Raw genomic sequence first — 21,913 nt, 5'->3', positions numbered from 1 at the left:
AATAATTCACAAATACAAACGAAACGCTACAGTGTTGCTACAGTAATTTTGGCACCCCAAAGTTGGGCAACTAAACAAGGCCCTAGACTCTAGGTCACGAGACTTGCCCTTGAGCTCAGTATGACCAATTACTAAATCCACTTTATAAGGACGATACCACTTGTCCTTTTTTATTGGAAAAAAATTGTAGTCATTTGAGTATATATAGTATAGTTATAGATAGAATTAATTTGATTTTGTTGCAGAAGTTCATTGTGCAAAACTAAGTCCCAAATTCTAAAACTTTTACAATTACTATATGATGAACTAAAGGTTAACTAGCATAGCTTCCTTTGCACATACACCATTCAAGTCCTAATCATACTGGCAATGATGTGCAGCTCTCCTGCATATTCAAGAAAAAAGTTCTAATCATACTGCAGGCTTGTGAAGGCGAGAAATTAGTGAAGGACTTCCTAATTCCTTATGAAACTGAAAGTAGTCCATTGTTTTTCCACTGGTAATCACAGCACAATTGGGGCTAATATTTCTACATCTACAAGGCATATATGCCCGGGCATGGCACAGCAATATTTATTAGATATGTCCTGTTTGTGCCGTGAAGACTCGTATTTTTCATTGACAGTCAACTAGCTACAGGGAAGTAGTACGATTGCATTCTGAAGGTACATGAACATCCTGCCATAAGATAGAATGCACAGTGCATATCAATACATGATATTATGAGACTGGTCTCCGTGAATTTAAAAGCTATGGTTATTAGATCTGACCTGTTATGTGGCGTGTAGACTAGGTCTTTGTGATGTTTAACTAGCTACAAGCCTATAACCCACTAGGTTGCATATTTGAATAGTTTATAAACGTTCGCAGTTCTCAAACACAGCCAATGCACTGCAAATTTCCTGCACTGCCGGTGGTACATGGCAAGTCCTCTAGCTTCAAAGATCTCACCAGCGTTTGCGCACATTATGTTGCTACTATTTCTGCTTCTTATTCTTGCTCTTATGGTTATGACTGAGGCCGTGCCCCATCATCATGCTTCCGTAAGATCTCAAGCAGCAGCATTGCTTCAGTGGAAATCTAACATGCAGGGCAACACTGCTACGCCTGTACTCAGTTCTTGGAGGCCTGATATTCATCCATGCAATTGGACTGGCATCGCATGTGATTATGTCAAGAGACAGCATGCACTTAGAGTATTATCCATCACCAGTATCACCCTTGAAGGCACTGGACTTGTTGGACGGCTGGACACACTTGACCTTCTCTCCTTACCTGATATAACCAGCCTCGACCTTAGCAACAATAGTGGTCTCTCAGGTGAAATCCCACCATCCATCGGTTCCCTTAAAATGTTGTCCAACCTCAACCTCTCTGGTGGTCGTCTTGAGGGAATCATACCATCTACAGTCGGTAACCTCACCATGGTTCGAGGTATGTGTTTAAACAACAACTGGCTGTCTGGTCCAATCCCTGAAGAGTTTGGAAAGCTCTCCTTTTTGCTGCACTTGGATATTTCTTGCAATATCTTGCCAGGTGCTATTCCAGCTAGCATTGAAAACCTTACTAGTCTATCCTACTTGTCTCTCTCAAGTAATAATCTTACTGGTCCCATTCCTAAAGAGATTGGAAGTCTCGAACACCTTGTTTACCTTGATGTTGCACACAATATCCTGACGGGTTTTATCCCTTCCACTATTGTAAACTTGGCTGGCTTGCAAAATCTGATACTAAAGGTGAATCACATAGGTGGCACCGCCCTTGACAAAGTTGAGCATCTTTTTAATCTTCAAGTTTTGAACATCCACCATAATGCATTCATTGGCTCGATTCCTTCCAGTCTCATGAATCTCTTTGGTCTTTAGAAAGTTAATATTGGATATAATAATTTTACCGGTGTTATTCCTCTGAGTGTAGGAGATCTCTCTCTCCTCCGTTTTCTTAGTTTTGCTAATAATTGTCTGTCTGGAACCCTCCCCATGGAACTTGGGAACCTAACAAACTTGGAGTACATTTGGATCTACTTAACTCGCATATCAGGCTCCATCCCTGTGAGTTTTGGGAACCTGGGAAATATGATTGATATGCGGCTATTTGCAAATTATCTCTCAGGGCCTCTATCTCAAGTGCATGCAAACCTTACTAATTTGGTTATTGTTGATTTGTCGAAGAATAGATTCACTGGGAAGTTGCCGGACCTATGCCAGGAAAAGTTTTGCAACACCTCAACTTTGGGTCAAACATGTTTCATGGTTTTGTTCCAGACAGCTACAGACACTGCACAAGCTTAGAATTTCTGAGCTTCTCAAGCAACCAACTAGAGGGAAATTTGTCTCAGCACTTTGGAATATACCCACATCTTACTGTCCTCGATTTAAGCCTGAACAACTTCTATGGATTCTTCTCACCACATTGGGGTTTATGTCGTAATTTGACAACTATGTGGATGTTTGGAAATATGATTAGTGGAACCATACCTGTGGAATTCTCCAAACTAATAAATCTTGGAGAGCTATTACTCTACTCAAACAGTTTAAGTGGTGAGATTCCACCAGAGATTGGTAATATGGGAAACGTCTATTGGCTATATTTGAGTAAAAATCAACTGCTCGGGACGATACCTTCACAAATTGGCCATCTCAACAACCTTATGAGGCTTGATTATCTCACAACTTATTGAGCGGAACAATTCCAAAGGAACTTGGAGACTGTCAAAAGTTGATGTTAGTTAAGTTAAATGACAACAACTTTAATGGGATTCTTCCGACAGTCATTGGAAGTATGATAAACTTGCAGATTATGCTAGATCTGAGCAAGAACAATCTCAATGGTGGAATACCCCTAGAATTAGGGGAACTGATCATGTTGGAAATCTAGAATCTCTCTCACAATCAATTGAGTGGAGGCATTCCATCCTCTGTAACAAGTATGCGAAACTTGTCAATCTTTGATGTATCATTCAACAGTTTGGAAGGTCCTGTTCGGCTGTTCCCAAAGGGATGCACAATGCTTCAATAAATTGGTTTGTCCATAACAAGGGTCTGTGTGGCCAATATGTTGGTCTGCCACCATTTTATTCGCCAACTGTGCACAAAGATGGGAAGAAACGCAGAAAGTTGTTACTAGCATTTGGGTTTCTTCTACTTGTTAGTGTACTTTCAGTAATCACAGTTTTCTTTATTCAACATAAGAGAAAACCTAGAGACACAACTGCCAGGAGTGCCAGAGATATATTGTCAGTCTGGACTTTTGACGGAAGATTAACATTCAAAGACATCATTATTGCCACTGACAGTTTTGATGAGAAATATTGTGTTGGATCTGGAGGTTATGGTAGTGTCTACAAAGCACAATTAGAGGGTGGAAGTGTGTTTGCCATAAAGAAGATACACTCAAATGGAGAAATGACAGATGATGCAACATTTCACCATGAAATTGAAGTACTAATGAAGATAAAGCACCGCAACATCGTCAAACTGTATGGCTTTTGTTCACATAGACAATTCAAATTTTTAGTTTATGATTACATTGAGAGAGGAAGTCTGACTACTATCCTATGTCATGATGAGCTAGCAAATGAGTTTCACTGGAAAAGGAGAGTATCCCTCCTTAATGATGTAGCTCGGGCTTTATATTATTTGCATCATGAGTGTAATCCACCCATAATTCATCGGGACATTACGAGTGGTAACATCTTGTTGGATACTGAGTATAAGGCCTTTGTATCAGATTTTGGTACAGCTAGAATCATAAAGCCAGATTCATCGAATTGGAGCGAACTTGCTGGAAGCTTCGGTTACATCGCACCTGGTATGTGCAATATGTGCATCTATCATGACATACTATTTATTTTCCAAAGAACAGTATTGATTTCTAATGGTTATTAAACGAAATTAACTTTGGTTTTTTATTTTTTTTGCAGAGCTCCTACAAACCTGTGGCTACAGAAAAATGTGATGTGTACAGCTTTGGTGTGGTAACAATGGAGGGGATGATGGGGAAGCACCCAGGTGATCTTATAGGCCGCCTAACCTCACTTGAAGAACTGGATGGTTTGCTTGAGGACATCATTGACAAACACCCTGCGACACCGACAAGCAACAAAGAACAAGATATTATTCAGCTAATTATTATTGCCAAACGTTGTGTGCAAGCTTCACCAGAAGACGCACCAACAATGCAGCAGTAAACACCCTGCGACACCGACAAGCAACAAAGAACAAGATATTATTCAGCTAATTATTATTGCCAAACGTTGTGTGCAAGCTTCACCAGAAGACGCACCAACAATGCAGCAGGTGTATCGAACTCTTACTGGCGCCTATTAGCACCCCTTTGCTTGTGTTGATACTCCGCAGTTTACCGTTCTGAACCATTGTTTGTCAGGCTTTCAGTTTCAGCAGTAGAGAACTGAAACGTTTACTGAATGAAACATCTTGCGACAAGGATGTGAAAATTACTGAAAATCAGCAAAGCGAGTTGTATTCTGATATATGCTAGCAGTCATTTTGGAGTTTTGGATGCCTTTTCCTGTACCATCAGAACTTTCAGCGTATGTACACACAGGTTACAAGTAATGAAGTGATAGCTGGTGGAAAAGTATAAATCAATCTGGATTTTTTGCTAAAAATAATCTCAATTTGCGCACTTTTATTTGAAAAAACTGTAGGAGAGGCATGAAACCGTTCATCTGGTTTCTATTCGAATTGCTATTCCTTTTGCACAATTTCGCCAAATTGGAGTCGAAACGGGCCGGCCGGCATGTCGGCGCGGCGGCCCAAGCCTAGGCCCGTGAAGGAACCGAACGGCTGGCTTTTGACTTCCGTCGGACACTCTCCTGGGGCTTCCGCTGCCTCCGCGTCGTGCCGTCGCTGCCCTCTGCTGCCCAAGCGCCGGAGGCTCCAGCGGAGCGGTTGCCCGTCCCGCGACACCGCAGAGGCCTCCGCCGGCGATGGCCGGCGAGGAGGCGCCGCTGGGCGCGCTCAACCTGTCCGAGTACGCCTCCGCCGGCGCGCGGACGGTCGACTGCTACAGGCGCATCCGCAAGATCGGCGAGGGCACCTACGGGTAAGCGAAGCTGAACCGAAATCCCCCCTTCCGGCACGCGGCTGACCTGTTAGAATTCCTCTCGCATTACGTCCTGCTCCGCCTGAATTGTTAGCGGCGCGCCGCAATTGAACCGTGGATGGTGTGTAGCCGTGGGATCGTACGGGCGCCGGCGCCGGCGGCGGAGTGGTGATGATCCGTTCGGTCCGTGGTCGCACGATTCGTGGCGTGCTTGGAGCCAATTGTCGGCGGAGATTTTGAGTGGGGGCGTCGCTAGTGGGCGGAGCAGCTGTGCTTTTTGTTGCTTCGTCCTAGATGCCGTCAGTTATTGGGGCTAATTAAAGTTGTAATCATTTAGTCATTTGTTTAGTTATTTCTTAGGATTCCTTGTTGGGCACTAGGTGTTTCTGTCAGCATGCCTTTGCAGACTCCTTAATTGTTAGGAACATACTATATATTGAAGTTCTGTTGTACAGCAACTATGGAAATTTGTCATCTGTGTACAGTGCAGCTAGGTAATGTCATTTTTTAATCTGATGAAAGGAAATATAATCTCCTAATGACATCCTGATGGTGCTGTTTTCTCCAATGTGATTTTCCGTAGCTAGGCCATCTTCTGTGCAAAGTAGGTTTCTTGAATTCATGTATCAATGTTTTGGAGCATGTTAGGACCATCACACGCATTTCATTCAGTAGATAATGTAGATGCGCTGTCAAATTACCCTGTCCGGCCAATGCTTTGACAACTTATGATGGAGAGTTGGAGGCATTGAGGCCTTGGATGATGAGATCCTACAACTATGCAACGTCTGCAGATAAGAAAGAACCCAATATTGTCTTTTTTTGTGTGTGTGAATGATGGTTTACTCGTTTGGGCAATAGTTCAGGCTAAGAAACAGGCACTGTTCCCTCCACTTGGTTCTTTGTCCGTTTCATTGGGAATCATAGTTCAATACTTGAGTGGGTCCCTTTGGCCAATTGAAAGGAGTTTTTCACTCTTTTAAGTAATATAATTGTTTCTACTTTAACCTTAGCCTTCCTCCGCTTTTCACTGAAAACTCTGTAGTTTACTTAACAGAAAAGAAATATAAGCATTCATACTGAATCCTAAATTACTGCAAGAATTATTTTGCAATTAATCGTCAACTCAAGGGTATGCTTGGTTCCTGGGAAAGATGAGCATCATGCCTCGTTCTGCAAATTTCGCTTTTCAGTAGTGCCTGAAAAACATGCTTCGCTTTGCAAACCTGCCCACTCAGGAGATGATATCCTTGCCTGTGGAGGCAAGCCGAATCAGCTCTCCTGCGTGAGCAAGGCTGCGCAGCATACCACCTTCATCAGCAGTTGTTACCTCGTAGCAGCATGACCTCAAAACATGAACTGAACTGAAGACCAGCATTTTTCTCCTTGGGACCTTGGATCACGGTGCCAGGGAGGAGGTGGAGGGGATGGGCTTAGGGTGCTTGCAGTTCTGGCACATTGCCAAGGAGCGATTATGGTCAGAAAGAGAAAACTAGTTGACTTCGAAGAAGCGGACTGGACTGATTGCCTGTAAGGAGGTTCTGGATCAATTACTCACATGGACTTTGGGGTTTGGATGATGAGATTCCTTTCTCCTTTCTTTTCCTTCTTTATTCTTTCCACTTGTTCATGTTCACAGAGATAGCTATCAGGGATAAGTAATGAACCCGTCTCATTGTAGTTCTTTTTTATGTTGTCGATTATAGCCTATATGGCAGTGTGGCAGTGATTTTTGACAAGGAGGTGAAGAAGGAATCTGGAGTAGTAAGCAGGAGAACCAAACACCCCTACCTTTCCTTACCGAGCCTTGGCCAGCTAGTCTGGTAAATTCCTGCTCAGGTAGCTGGCCTAGCATGCTCTCAGTGTTTGAATCTTGTAGAAACTGAGCCTAGCTCAGTTGATGGGAGGAGTGGGTGTGCACCCCTATCATCGAAGTTCGGGTACTCTTCAGTTTGAATTTGGGTGCCTATTTCTTCTTATTTACAGTGCCACCTAGTTCCTCCTAGGTTGGTTGAGCTTTCCGTTCGATTGTTTGAATGGAACAATTTGTCTTACCCTACTATGTTGACTACACCCGGCTCCTCCCTGTTAGAGGATCTAATTATATTAATTGGAAATCAATGAAAACTGTGCCTACCCTTCTTTTCTATATCCATAATTGGTAATCGATGCAAGCACTTCAATTGCAAATTTGAGTATGCATTGTTGCAATATACAAGGTGTATGAAGATTCAAAAATTAAACTTTCTGAGAAATTTGTAGCATTCATGGAAAATAAATAGAGGCATAAGCTAGTCTTTTGCACTAATGATAGTCTACAGTCCTTTCTGAAATCTCACTGAATCGGGTGGGCTGTAATATCTCCCATTTTGTCTTAAGCTCTCTGAAATAAAAATGCCAGCTTTCTAGTCTTGGTGTTCTTTCTTATCTCTGGAATCATTTCCTGATAAGAAAATATAACAAGAGTTGTCCGCCATCATTTTTGTAGATTGTATTTCATCACCATTAAACTTCAAGCTGGCAAAGCTTTTGCTACTAGATACATGTATATGATCTGCATAACCGCCTAATTTGTTGCTGCCATGTTTTTTACTACAAATCTCAGTGAGGTATTTGAGGCTGTGGATATTATTACTGGGGAAAGAGCAGCACTCAAGAAAATAAAACTGGATGATGGCAAAGAAGGGGTAAGCTTTATGATCTCAATAAAGCTAATTAATGCTCTTTTAGTCCTTTTATGATTTGCAAGCACATTGTAGACCCCTCTGAACTATTCAGTACCTCTGTAGTTTCCACGCCAAATCTTGCGTGAGATTAAACTATTAAAAAAGCTGGATCATGAGAACATCATCAGATTGAAAGAGATTGTAGTATCTCCTGGTAACAAATGTTCATCTAGTCATTTCTAGATATACATTAGAGTATGAGAGCATTGCTCACCCATTTTTAAATTTTCTCAGGTTCTGCACATGGAACAGGGGGATCAGGTACATCACTATGTTTGCTTTTGTTTAGTTGCTTATATTCTTCGTTTCTGTGGTTCATGATGACTGATTTGAACTTTGCCCCATTTAATTGATTTAACCTGCATATATTTGATCCTAGAATTGTGTTAAACATATGCAGATAATAATCAGATGTATAGAGGAGATATATACATGGTTTTTGAATACATGGACCATGATTTGAAGAAAGTATTGCATCATAGTACCCCATCCCAAGTTAAGGTACTCTAATGTACCTACTGGGAAAATATTAATTTAACAGTGAGATGTGTCATTGCCTTAAAATGTATCATTGTCAAATTTCCATTTGTTTAGGTTTATATGGGCCAGCTGCTAAAAGGATTGCACTACTGCCATGTCAATAATGTGCTTCATCGTGATATCAAAGGTTTACTTTATTTGGATTTAGCTTCAAGTTTTACCTCTCTGATATTCTTATCTCAGAGTTCCTTATTTTTGGAACTGTTTCTAGGGGCTAATCTTCTAATAAGTGGTGGTAAACTGTTAAAGCTTGCTGATTTTGGCCTTGCAAGGCCATTCACTAGAGAAGGAACTTTCACAAATCATGTCATCACTTTATGGTACCGGTAAGTGGAATGAGGAATCAGGGAAATAACATCATCATATTTCTCTTGCACAACGTATTCTGGCCACATTTGTTTACCCAGTTATATCAACACAACTTTTTCCATAATTACAGGCCCCCAGAGTTGCTTCTTGGTGCCACAAATTATGCTGAAGCTGTGGATATTTGGTCTGTTGGTTGCATATTTGCTGAATTTTTGCTTAAAAAACCATTGTTTCCTGGCAGAACCGAGGTATGATGTACATCCTTTTTCTCTCTTTTCGTCTGCTGTTACTCCTGGAGTCCTGGTGCTATTTAGTATATAATCACTGTATTATTCTTTAAACGGGAATAATTTTTTTTCAAGAATTTGAACTTTATATGTGATGAGGCTTGGCGTCATGCACAAATTGAGCTTCTTACTCCTATGTATCTGTTGTTATTACTGGAATAGTGTGATGATCCCTATCTGTCCTAATATGTTCTGTCATCCCTTTTCCATTACCACTGGTATCCACTTCAAAATCTTTTGGAATTATTAGTTTCGTAGAATATGCAGATAGCTACACCAATCTTTGAAAGATAGATGTTTCTATGGACTATCAAAGTTCAGAACTTTTCTTTGGGCCACTTTTAAACAAATTGGATGTTGATAACCTGATATTACGGTCTTATATATTATCTTTCACTGCCGATTTATGGAACTTATGTGAATTGGTACGTTGTTCTGTAATATTTCCTCAAATATGGCTTGAGTACTTAAATTCAAAATTTTCTACATGTTTATGCATAAAACCTTGACAGATGCTTGCATATTGTTTCAGCAAGACCAGCTATCCAAAATATTTGAACTGTGTGGATCTCCAAATGAGGAAAACTGGCCAGGTGTATCCAAGCTGCCATTGTACAAAACTATGGCTATCCATCCTGCAACGCCTACCAAGCGACGCCTGAGAGATATGTTACAGAAGTAATCCACTTACTATTTGTTTACACCTATGTATTTGAGTAGTTATTAGTTTCTTTTAAGGTTTGAATTTAATGTGGCAAAATAATTATCTACAGCTTCGACTATCATGCTGTCGATTTGATTGAACGTATGTTGATCCTTGATCCTACAAAGGTATGTTTTATTTCACACTGATCTATGTTTACAACATTTAATTTGTTATCTGAGGTTCAATATGAAACACGCTAACTAAAAACTTTGTATCATCTTTTTTGTAACCATGTTTAGGAGTTTAAATGGACCTGCTATACAAATCACACCTTCTTTGAAATTTGTTGACAAACTGTCAAATATTGGTGCCTTTCTTTGTTTGCAGAGAATATCTGCAAAAGATGCTCTTGATGCGGCATACTTCATCAACTAAACTCGTGTGGATTGGGTTTTTTGACCTTATCAGACCTTCTCTGGGGATCTCATTGGTGTAAGTACTACATGAAGACTGAAGTCTTGTTTCTCCTGCTGACCTTGGATTAGGGCTAGCGAGCAGTTTAACTGTCTGTTTTAGCTTTAAATAGATACATAGATGCTGTACATTGTTACTCATGGTAAACTGTATTTATCATCAATTCATTACAAGTAATGATTATTCTTGGTATAATTTCATATGACAAAGTGTTTAGTGAATGCTATAGGGAGTGCATCTGCCTCTAAGCTAATTAAAATACCAGTGCTGGCATGCTAGTTGCTTCATCAGCTGAGCTGCTGAGGCATAAGTGAAGAACCAATTAACAATACATGATTTCTACACAATGCCAGTGAGTAATAAAGTAACGATGAACTACTAATTGAATGATATACATTCAGATTGGTGGCCTCAGTCTCTTGTATGCTTAGCATACAATGAGTAGCTATGAGCTATACATGTATACCTGTAGTAAACCAGTAACCAATGCCTGTCTGAGAACACACGAAATATCTTTACCCTCCCGTTTTGTTAATAAAAATGCTTCTAACTACCCTCCGCCTTGTACTATGTACATTTACATATGGTGAAGAGGGTCAGTTTGCTTCTATGCAAAATTTGTGGCTGTTTTATCCGTATCTACTACTACTATGGAATTCAGGAGTGTATTCTCCATCAGAAGTACTCCTTGTGAAAATCGAAGCGTGTTCCCGTTTTGTGGCTCATGTCAAGTGACAGTTTCTTCAATTCTTTGGCAAGTGTAGGTCTCCCACAGTAGAACACCCCTGCATGCATAATAAAATCTTATGAACAGAACTATATTCACTTGAGTCATGCTAAACTGCTAGTGGTTATTTCATGCCAATAACTTGATGTCATTTGAGGGGGAAACGAACACATTGGGGTAAAATATTACCAACTGTGGAATTCGGGTGCTTGGAAGCGATTCTTGCGAAGACTTCCTTCCAGTTTGGTCTTGCAAAATGTGTCCTGACCTGAAACGTGAGTACAAATTACATGTTCAATTTGCAATCATTGTCGTCAAATTCCTCCCAGATCATTCACCTGTGAAGTCATGGTACTCTGTTTGCTCAAATAAAATGTGTTTACCCTGGTGCCTGATACAATGTCTACGCCATGCTTGGCATGGTTCAGGGCTTGCACCATTGACAGTAGCGTTGTCCTTGCATCACGCTCCTCATACACGCTTGTCAGATAGTTGTGCAGCTCAATGACACCCTGCTTGAACCATCAGGAACACCATCATAACTCATAAGTACATCAACATTTGCAGGGGACAACAGCACAGAGAAAGGGAAAGGGGGCAGAGACTTCACCTTCTTGTCCATTTCAGCGACCTCATTCATCACCCCCTTGAACCACTCGAATGATCCTGGCTCCCTTGTGACCCAGTAGAAGTGCGCACAGCTCGTCCTGTACGCCCGCCTCTTGTTGCTGCTGCTCGCGGTCGACAAGCTGTTGGCACTGTCCTCAGACTTGCTGGTCTCCATTGCCAGGTCCTGAAAGGTTCAGAAAGGAGTGACAGTCAGGCAAGCAAGATTTGAGTCACAGAAAGCTGAAACTGGATGCTACAGACGAAACGATACCATCAGCTCATCAGCCAGCTTGATATTGTTCAGCAGATCCCTCAGGATGCTGATAAAAGGTGTGGCGCCGATCCCAAGACCGACGAGGAGTAGCACATCATAGTTCCTGAAATCCTGCGCAGGGGCACCATAGGGGCCATCGACCAGCAACCTTGGCGGACTGCATTAGATGCAAGCTGTTGCTCAGTTTCGTTCAGGCTGGGATTAAACAGACAAAAGAGGAGCAGGCACGCTTGGAGAATGCATGGAACCTCTTCTGCTCCGCCGCGCCTAGCTCCCCGAATGCAGCTCGTATGGGCACGCATGGCGTGAAGTAGTTCTCAACGAAGATGCGCTTGAGCTCTTGGGTCCAGTCCCCCCTGGTCTGGATGTGGACACTGATGTAGTCATCTCCAGGAGCTGAAGTGATGGAAAAAGGATGCCTTGCAAGTGTGGAACAGAGTATCAGGGATAACAGTACCAAAGGACATATATTGGCGGCGAGGGTGATTGGTGAATGAAGAGTCAGGCATACCATTCAAATGGAGAGATTGTTGGACACTGGAGAAATATGTACTGCCCACTTCTGTAGCGAAATCCATATGGTTTCGACATTGTTATGGTCAAGACATTTCCCGGTAGAAGGCACACCTGAGTGAATGAGAGTGCTATAAGAACATGCGTAAACTTTTGTAAGTTGTCACCTAATACCAACCATCAGGTATTTGTTCGATATTTCTCATCTATATTCATCTTAAATTGATGAGACTTTTGGTGTGAAGTGACCAGCTAGTGATGAGCAGTTGTTCTAAATGAGACAAATATTCAGTTAAGCCTACATGACCCCTGTCCCCTGCATATCATAGTGCCACCATGACCTAGCACCATATCCCCATCTTGCTGTCCACATGCCAGACTTTTAATGACTCTGAAACCTTCCATTCTGAAAAGGGCAATGATGGTTGCAACAATTTGCAAGACACAACTGAGACCATACCAGCACATGCCCCCTGAATGCATGTTATACTCTGCTTGTCGTTTCGACCAACTGGAGATGATAAGGTGATCGTTTTTTGTCAGCGAGGGTGCTGACCGGGCGACTGGTGCTTAGCATCCAGATAACGAGATGCTAGATGAGCTCTTGGATGTTCAGTTACCTTGAGGATCTTAACAGCATACGCCTTGGATCTGAAGGCACGTAGCGTCCGCTCCCCAACGTAAAGCACCAATGGTACAGAAATGTACATCCATGTCTGGAGATCATCAAAGAGATCACACAGTTAACATCGAGTTTTTGTAGCAGGAGAGTCGCACCATGATGTTAAGAGAGCGAAGAAGTTCAGAGCAAATAACTCAAGACATGCGCAGAATGTCTCAACATAGCATCAGGATATCTGATGAACAGATCAAGGGACCGTCTTACTAAATTGCATGCAGAAACGTTGGTGAAAAGAGGGTGCAGAAAGCAACTGTTAGTTACAGTACTAATGTTTCAGCATACAACATTGTTCCAAGTTCCATGTAAATATAGGTTAATTTGAAGTGCACCAAGATATTCAGCCACTAAACATTTTTGGCAGCTGTCAGATTCCCTAGGGATGATCATTCAGTATATCATGCAACGGGATCGAGAATGGCAGTTGTAGAGGTGAGTGAAAAAGTTGTATTCTTCTGCATTTCATTAGTGAACATTAGTAGTTCCTTTGACAGAACTGATCCCTAAGCATCTTCCTTTTTTGGCGAATTGATTCCTAGATACCACACCCGTGACACCTTTACAACTAGGCCTCTAGCAGTTTAGCTTGGGCATTACAATCATTGTAGCATTGTGCAGCCAACATGTGGCAATGAACGCAATAAATCAGAATTCTTCCCACAAAAAGATTTCTTTTAAAAAAAATCATACAATTCAGAAAGGTTGTTGATTGCAAGGGGTCAGAAACGGAGCAATCAAGCCAGATCAGAACGAGTCTAACCCGCGTGCACTCTTGGAAATGTGAAGGAGACCACATTGTCCAAAGGTGTCAAAAGTCACATTCACTATTGGTGGTTGATATTCAAGTCAAAAGTCCTGTTTGCGTGACCATGTGCTTCGGGGCAGACAAAACAAAATATTGGCTTTGACAAAGGTGGTGCTGAAAACAGAGGCTTTTGGGTTTACAAGTATCTAATGCAGGCCTGCTGAGGCTAAGTCAAAGCTGTTGGCTTTCCATGCAGATTTGTAAACTGTGGATCAGTGGATGCCACGCTGAGCATCGTGATGCTATACAAATAATGCAAATATATATAATGCAGATGATTTATTTCATGCAAATGATCTAATGCAGATTTTCTGATAACGGCGGTAGCTAATAATAGGAAAAAAAATAGGTGGTTCTTCCACATAATCTCAAAATACATGTTGATTTTTTCGTAAGATTTATCGCTATACTACTTCATTTTAGCTTTAACCATAATATCTGAAATTCCACATACATTGGGCAAACATGTTAGTCAATGTACAAAATAGCGGGTTATAGCGAGGCTATAGCGGCGCTATAGCGTTTGATGCTAACTGCCGCTACAACAGTGTTGTACTAATTAGCTGAGCTATAGCGGAGCTATAGCGGTTGAGCACAGCTCTACGCTAAATCTCATAGCCCGCTATTTTGTACATTGATGTTAGTGCTAGTAAAATGAAAATAAAATCTTGCATAATATAAGACTATTTCTATTTAAGTAATATACATACAATATATATGGTTCCTTTTCCTTAGATCGTAGGCTTTGGCATATCTGTAAGTTAATGAGGTGGATCCCCCGTCCGCTTCCGAAGGCGGGTACGCATATCCGAAACGGCACATCACAGCGCTCCCACTGCTGAGAGTACGGGTGCAGGCCATGGCAAATGGTTCTCTCGCTGTGCAATGCCCTACACTAATTAAGCTGCCTCTATCCGTTAACCCAACCCGATCGATGCAAAAGTGATTGATGGACCAACCGACAAGCACGCGGGGTTAATGCTAAGCAGATACGGTCCAAGTCGGATCCGACCTCAACAGACCACCAACCAGCAGCATGTCCCTACTTGATTTTGCAGTCTTCGACGACCACATTAGCCTAGCAGTGAACCCCTCTTCGCCCAAAAAAAAACAATGTTGGAGAAAAACCCCAAGATGGGATTTGACTAAATTTAAAACTTTTATTAAAAAATTATAACTTGGTGGACATGATCAAGCTGTCCCTGTATGTAGGGCTCGGAGCACATTTATGCAATGTCGTCGATCTTCCCTCTCTGAAAGCGCTGCGAAACAGTGCAATGGTGTTCTATGTACTCCGTATATGGAAAAGATCTCCCTCTAGCCGTCCAACATCCATGGCCCTACCCAACCCAACCTCATTAATCGGTGGACATGCCTGATGACTACACCATGCTCGTCATGTCCACTGTCCAATCTCTCGATGCATGTGGAACCGTTACTCCGTTAGTTTGCTAAGCCTTGGCCTCAACAACATTTCCTTTCCTTTTCCGTTGTGCCCATCAGCAATTCAGCATAGTAACACCCAAGAAGACGACACCATAAATAAAGAAAGAAAAAAAGAAGAAAAGGGAAGGGAAGCTTACGTACCGTCCTCTGGTACCACCTGTCGACGAGGAACATGAACCAGCCGTGGACGAGCAGCAGGAGGTAGACGACGATGAGGAGGTGGTGCGAGTACCAGAAGGCGTTGAAGCCGGCGAGGTGGCCGAGCGGGAACGACCACCGGAGGAGCCGCCGGCCGCCACCGCCGGCGGCGGCTGCGGCGGCGCCCTTGGCCATCTCCTCCCGCTTCCGGAAGGGGCGCGTGGCGAGGGTGAAGGAGACGGCCATGAGCGTGACCATGACGATCCCCGTGACCCCCTCGGCGCCGGCGAGGAGGGCCCGGTAGGTGGGCTTGTCCCGGCCGAAGAAGCGCGCCACGAGGCGGTACTCGTCGGGCCCCGACGCGATCAGCCGCGGGAAGTCGCACGCCAGGTGGTTCCCCGCGTGGAGGCAGATGCCCAGCGCGATCGCCGTCGCGATGATCTGCATGAAGCTCCAAAATGGTTTGGCATGATTACCACATGGTAAAAGTAAAACCATCTCAAATTTACATTTTTTAAAAAAAAAATACTAAGAAGAAGAAGATCACGAATAATTTATCATGACAAGCTGATTAATAATTGTATAAGTAGATACTCGCTTCGGGTCGTCGGGATGGTTGATGACCACACGCTAAAACGCGACAATGCATTGTAGGGCTTTGCATTAAGAAAGGAATCAAGGCGTTAACGAAGTGGCAAAAGCGACATCAATTAGAGGGACCCCAGGAAATCTGTTTCTCTACACTAGCAGTCTTGTCTGGCTAATAATCACATTCCTCAATTAAAATATTTTATTTAAGCAAGTGTGTTGGTCTAACCAGTAACCACTAATTGCGAGTAGAAAACGTTGTATATTCAAAATATAGCCAAATTTTAACATGCTGGAACAGATGTGTCAATACTTTTTTTCCCCCAAATTCCAGAAATAACCAAAAAGTAATTACGTTGGTCTAAACTTAAACATATATATTGACAACATGTAACCTAAAATAGTTTTTTCTTATTAAACTAAAGGTTTCGTTAAAGTTGTGAAGACGTGCCGTGGACTTTGCTGGTGAAGTGGACTGAGCAAAAGGTGAATAGTGCCCATGTTAAACATTGAAACCAACGCTTAAGCTTTAGCCCGCACCAAACCATAACAAGTCCACTGTGTTGCACGGCCAAATGCAACGTGGATCAATCAAACGCTTAAGAAGGTGTTTGGATATTAGGTGCTAAACTTTAGCAGTGTCATGTCGGATGTTTGATACTAATTAGGAAGATTAAACATAAGCTAATTATAAAACTAATTGCAGAACCCCTGTGCTAATTCGCAAGACGAATCTAAGCCTAATTAATCTATCATTAGCAAATGGTTCATGTAGCATCATATTGTCAAATCATGGACTAATTAGGTTTAATAGATTCGTCTCGCGAATTGCAATTAGTTTTATAATTACCTATGTTTAATTACTCCTAATTAGCATCAAAAATCCGATGTGACAGGTGCTAAAATGGGTATCCAAACGGGCTTAAGTGCACATTTCAAATTTCAACACGTTTTCCCTCCTGGACGGGCGGACATGGGCCCACCTGGCAGCGGAAAACCTGTCGGTCCGACGGCTTTCATTTCATCGGGCGTGAAATCTTGACCCCGACGCGACCGCTGCCGTGGCGCGCGTACCCGGCGCGGCGGAGGCACACATGCTGCGCCGTCGCGTTCGCCGGCCTCACAGCAAACGGCCGCCATCTGATTTCTGATTGGACCGCACGGCGACACCAAGGGGCCCACCCCAAAGTACGCTGGTACGCCACGGCCCAAGAGGCCAAAAAGATACGCGGCAAAGCCGCACGAGATCCAAGCCCGCCCCCAGGGCCCCACGCGGCAGCGGCCCAATGATTGGCCCCGCGCGACGCAAGGCGACGGCGACGGACGCCGGCGCCTCGCCGCCGACGGCGACCGCCTAACGACCACGCCGCCGACGCAAAATAAAAAAAAATACTCGCTGCTAGGGCCCGCGTGTCAGTAGCGCGTGGAGACCGATTTGTTTTACCTTGTGGAAGGCGATGCTGTCGTCGAAGGGGACGAAGAAGCGGGCCCAGGTGGAGCGGAGCCACGTCAGCGTGTTGCGGCACACCGGGAGGAGCACGAGCGCCATGTTGAGCTTGAGCGTCTCGGCGGCGCCCTTCGCCGTCGGGAGGCAGTACCCCATCACCCGGAACGCCGACGACCGCCGGTACTGCACGAACCGCCACGTGAACAGCGCCGCCATCGCCGCGAGCCACAGCGCCAGCACCCACGCGCGACGCCACCCCTCCGCCGCCGCCACGCGCGCCCTCGCCGCCGCGCGACGCGGGCTCAACCGCCGCCGAACCTGCGACGCCACGCCGTCCCGCTGCTGCCCGCCCGCGCCCGCGCCGGCCCCGGCGCCTGCGCTGAGGCCCTGGCTCCACTGCCCCGCGCTGCCGCTGCTCATCGGCCGGCTGTAGGTCATGTACGCGTCGCGCTGCAGGAGCAGCGCCTCCAGCTGCCACAGCTGCGTACGTGGCGAGTCAGCAGGAGTGTACCGACACGTGGCAGCGTGTACAGCAGCGGTGTGTGTATTTGTACGTGCATGCATATACAGTGTACCTCTATGTAGCCGAGGTTCTCCGGGTCGAGCTCCTCCATGATGAGGGAGGCGTACTCCTCCGCCTGCTCCTTGAGCTTCGCCAGCTTGTTCGCCGACGCGCTCAGGACGATCAGCTAAGGGGGGAAAAAACTTCTTTTTAGTTAACCACATGCTCGATATCAAACTTAATTACCGACACAGTGAAATTCCATGCACAACTCTCCCAAAGTGAGGCAGTGCCAGTAATACTGACATGTTAACTTTCAACTACTGATAACGAAACTCTGTTGACTGATTAATCTAGTGCGCTTAGCTTGATTACCTCTTGCACTTCCTCCCTCGTGATCCTGCCGTCCACGTTGGTGTCCACCCTGAAATGAATTTGATTTTCCATGCCAAGAACGTCATGAGGAAGCAGGAAAAAACCGATTGATTTTGGAGCGGTGGGTAGTGCGTACATGTCGAAGAAGATTTGGAGGCGCGCGTCGAAGCTCTGGTCGGAGATTTGGAGCCAGAAATCGTAGAGCTCCTCCTTACTGATCCGCTCCAGGTTCTGCCGCCGCCGCCGCGCCAGCGCGTCGAAGATGCCCACCGCGAAATCCTTCGAGTCCTTCATCCCTGCACCCACCCGCGCCAATGCCATCACGGTCATGGTGATTCTGTCGTCGATCATAGCCGGCTACGAGAGCGGAGATCGAATTCTCCACACGTACCGATGCAGTCGCCGAAGTCGTCGCGGGCAAGGAGGCCGTCGCGCGCGAGCGCGTTGAAGCGCTCCTCGACGCGGCGCCAGAGGTCGCCGCCGCCAGCGGCGTCGTCGCCCGTGGTGCGGCTGATGAACCGGAGGCCCTTGAGCGCGCGCCGCGCCCCGGACCGCGACCGATTCAGCCGCGCCTGGACGCGCCGCCGCTCGCGGGCCGCGAGCGCCGCCTCCCGGACCGCCTGCTGGTCGGACGCCGCCGACGCGGGGACCGGGTGCCGCTGCGACGGCGAAGGGGACGGCGAGCGCAGCCAGGCGAACTTCCTGCGTATCCGGGACGACGTCGACGAGCACCGGCTCAGGCTCCGCGCGCCGTCCGGCGTGCGCGCGCTGGCGCCGGCGGCCAGCGAAGTGGGCCCGTAGAGCGCGGCGGCGGTGGGCGTGACGCTGCGCACCACCATGGACTCCTCGTCCAGCTCCAGCATGACCTCCACCAGGTCGCCCTGGTCCGCGAGGAACGCCGGCAGCATCCCCTCCGCGCCGCCGCCACCGACACCGCCGCCGCCCCCCGCGGCGGACGACACCGAGGCGGCGCCGAACCCGAGCTCGTCGCTGTGCGCCGTGATGAAGGACTCATTGTCGGACGCGTCGGTCTGATCGTCGGCGAGGTAGTCCACGATGCGCCGGCGCCAGGTCCGCCGCCCGCTCCCCGACGACGACCCCCGCGACGGCGCCCACATGGCCGCTACGCTTCCTGACGCTCCTGCCGTCTTCGCAGCATATCCCCGCTGCTCTCCTCTGCTCTGCTTGGCCTCACCCTGCTCGTGCTCGATCAGGTGATCACCTGCTTGTCGCGAGCTGAGGCGAGAAGAGGCGAGCGGCAGGGTGGGCGTTGTATACTGCTCGGCCGGGCGTTGAGCGCCGCGACCGGTGGTTGGGATTCGGTGCGCCGAGCCGTGGACACTTCCAACCGGACCGGATAAAAGTAGGCAGACGGTGGGCGTCGTGTGACACGGGCCTCCATCTACGTACTTCATACAGACAGTACAGGCCCTACAGGCATAGGGTTTGTAATTGTAACTTCAAATTTCAAAACCATGTTGGCAACGCTGGAATTTTAGTTTTCTCGAGGATTCGACTGGTTATCTGATAAAACTTTTGCAAATATTGTCGTGAAAATTAGCCCTTGCACGTCACTCTGCAGATGCACTGTAATTTTGTGGTTCCAAATGCAGCTGCAACGTAGTACATGACTCTGGGTCTCGTCTGGTCTGAAAACGTGTAGTGCTTGGGAAGAAAAGAACGGTGAGCCCTGCATGACTGCACCTGTTGAATCCTGCCTGCCTGTCTGTCCGTCTGCAGGATGATAACCGACACCAGTGTCCTCTGCTATGCTGTAGCCTTGCGGGCTTGCGGCCCTTGCCTGCAGAACAGCAGAAGCGGCTGAAATGCTTGCTGCTCCAAGCTCGATCGGCGGCGTCAACTTCCATGGCGCCCATATGTCGGAACAGGGAGGGCACAGCACGGTGATTTAGACGTGAAAACCGGCGACAAAGCTGCTATTACAATACTAATGATTAACCTTCTTGTTTTCACCTACTGCTAGAACCCATCAACGTGTGTGACAGCGGCCGGCGTCTCTGCTGCGAAAGGCACGCCGTAACGGGCCGACGCTGATCGAGTGACGAGGTAGCATAGCGAGGGCAGCGTGAGGAGCACGGCTGCCATGGCCGGAGAGCGATCTGCGTCGATCTCGACAGGTGCTCGCGAATTGCCGATGGCATCTCCGTTTTAGCATCTGGAAGACGAGCATGGCGCTTCACGACCACGTCTTTTGAAGGGTAAATTGGCCATTAGCGTTTTGTTTGCCGCGTGTTCGGATCAGAGGCTGTACAGCGTCGCCAACCTCATGAACAATCGATTAGTTGGGTCACACGGATCCTCTATCCCTAGCAGGGGCAGGATTACATGCATGAGTCCTCTAGAGAGAAAATGTGCATGACTTAACAGTGACATTGTGGCATTACCTTTCCCTCCAGAAAGAACAAAAACATGGCATAGCATTACCATTTTACAAAGCCTTTTATCTTACAAAACCATTCTCGCTTTTGCATGTGAACCTGGATTTAAAGCCCTAATCGATCTATTCTGCTTTTTTTTTCCCCATGGGACATGACAATCATCATTCACATGGCAATGCAACACAGGGCCTTTCTTCTTTAGTTGTTGCCACATGCTTGTCTATCTTTTCTGAGGGCTAACTAATAAAATCGAGTATCGAGTTCATTCATGAGCAAGCCATCGTCCGTTAAACCGACAGCTGAAATTAATCGGCCAAGAATTAATATGTCGTCGATTCCTTCTGGTCAGCTTGAGAGAGAATTTACTCGCAAAAAAAAAAGATTTTCAGAGAGAATTGGCTAGGCAACAAGGAACGATTATTCCTTTCGGAAAAAACAAGCAAACGATTGTATTCAATTCTCTGAAACCATATCACTATATCAGGCATATATGAGCTGCTTGGAAACGATGACTAGGAATCCCTGCGTGTATATCCGCATATGCAAACTCCGTGGACGGCCGTACGTGCTACAAACGGACACATCCTACTTTCTTGGCAAAAGACAATGAAAGCTTTGTAGGACAATTTGGCTGCTTTCACTTCAGAAAAGATAGGCTTATTAACGCTTATACTGTACTTATACCACTACGTTTCTGAATACTGCAGTGGCATGTTTACTTTGGGTTGTTTGGTTATCTCATGGAAAAAGCTTCATACAACTATCCTGTTTTAGTTTTTTTTTAATATAAATGTTAGGCAAAGCATGCATGACCAAGCAAGCAAGGGTTTTCTTTTCCTCTAACATAAATCCCTTTGTTTAATTCCAAGGATAATGTAATTGTTTTGGGAACATGTCTTTTATATAGCATATGAGTTAACCTACTACTCTTACTAATCATCTTATACATCTCATGCATATATACATGGTATGCCTATTTTTTTTAAGGATGGTATGACTTTTTGTGAGGGGTACTTCTGGTATATCAAATTTAATTACATATATACTACCTCAAGTCAAACAACTATTGTTGTGGATGCCAATATGTAGCAAAGCAATTTAAACTTTGATCATCATTACGTGCTTCCATCTATTTCTTTAGAATATTTAGAAAATATATACAAGTGCATGTGTCTCAAAAATAGGTCCATGGCAAGTATAAATTCATTATATTTAATTAATATATTAAAACAAAAATTAGGAATGGAAGTTGTGTTGTCAGGACACTGCATCGATGTTTAGAGCCCCACTTATTTGTCACCGGAGTGTTTTTATGATTTGTGACACTATAAATGCGTGCGCAAACACGTACCAGAGCAGTTG

General features: G+C 45.2%; 2 protein-coding genes across 3 annotated transcripts; one reads left to right on the top strand and one right to left on the bottom strand.

The window, feature by feature from the left end:
* Positions 1–4,841: 4,841 nt before the first annotated feature.
* On the top strand, positions 4,842–12,468 carry LOC117862184 (cyclin-dependent kinase C-3). 2 transcript variants are annotated; one of them, XR_004641909.2, is made up of 12 exons: positions 4,842–5,067; positions 7,673–7,754; positions 7,857–7,947; positions 8,028–8,054; positions 8,194–8,294; positions 8,388–8,460; positions 8,545–8,659; positions 8,773–8,890; positions 9,462–9,607; positions 9,703–9,760; positions 9,963–10,067; positions 11,344–12,468. XR_004641909.2 is itself a non-coding variant. In XM_034745714.2 (11 exons), the coding sequence occupies exons 1-11, from the start codon at positions 4,952–4,954 to the stop codon at positions 10,008–10,010; spliced, it is 975 nt and encodes a 324-aa protein (XP_034601605.1). In that variant the 5' UTR covers positions 4,843–4,951; the 3' UTR covers positions 10,011–10,249. The 2 variants fall into 2 exon arrangements, 1 of the variants encoding a protein (XP_034601605.1); XM_034745714.2 differs by lacking the exon at positions 11,344–12,468 and having other exon boundaries at positions 4,843–5,067; positions 9,963–10,249.
* Positions 10,403–19,494, bottom strand: LOC117862183 (respiratory burst oxidase homolog protein E). Its single transcript, XM_034745713.2, has 14 exons — positions 18,544–19,494; positions 18,289–18,448; positions 18,153–18,201; positions 17,851–17,964; positions 17,273–17,755; positions 15,244–15,681; positions 12,793–12,888; positions 12,171–12,286; positions 11,908–12,078; positions 11,657–11,816; positions 11,387–11,569; positions 11,160–11,288; positions 10,966–11,044; positions 10,403–10,834 (listed from the first exon to the last, which is right to left on the bottom strand). The coding sequence occupies exons 1-14, from the start codon at positions 19,268–19,270 to the stop codon at positions 10,725–10,727; spliced, it is 3,015 nt and encodes a 1,004-aa protein (XP_034601604.1). The 5' UTR covers positions 19,271–19,494; the 3' UTR covers positions 10,403–10,724.
* Positions 19,495–21,913: the final 2,419 nt, after the last annotated feature.

This window comes from Setaria viridis, chromosome 6 (genome assembly GCF_005286985.2).
Source record: "Setaria viridis chromosome 6, Setaria_viridis_v4.0, whole genome shotgun sequence".
NCBI classification, from domain to species: domain Eukaryota; kingdom Viridiplantae; phylum Streptophyta; class Magnoliopsida; order Poales; family Poaceae; genus Setaria; species Setaria viridis.
This window is presented reverse-complemented; position numbering and strand designations above follow the sequence as displayed.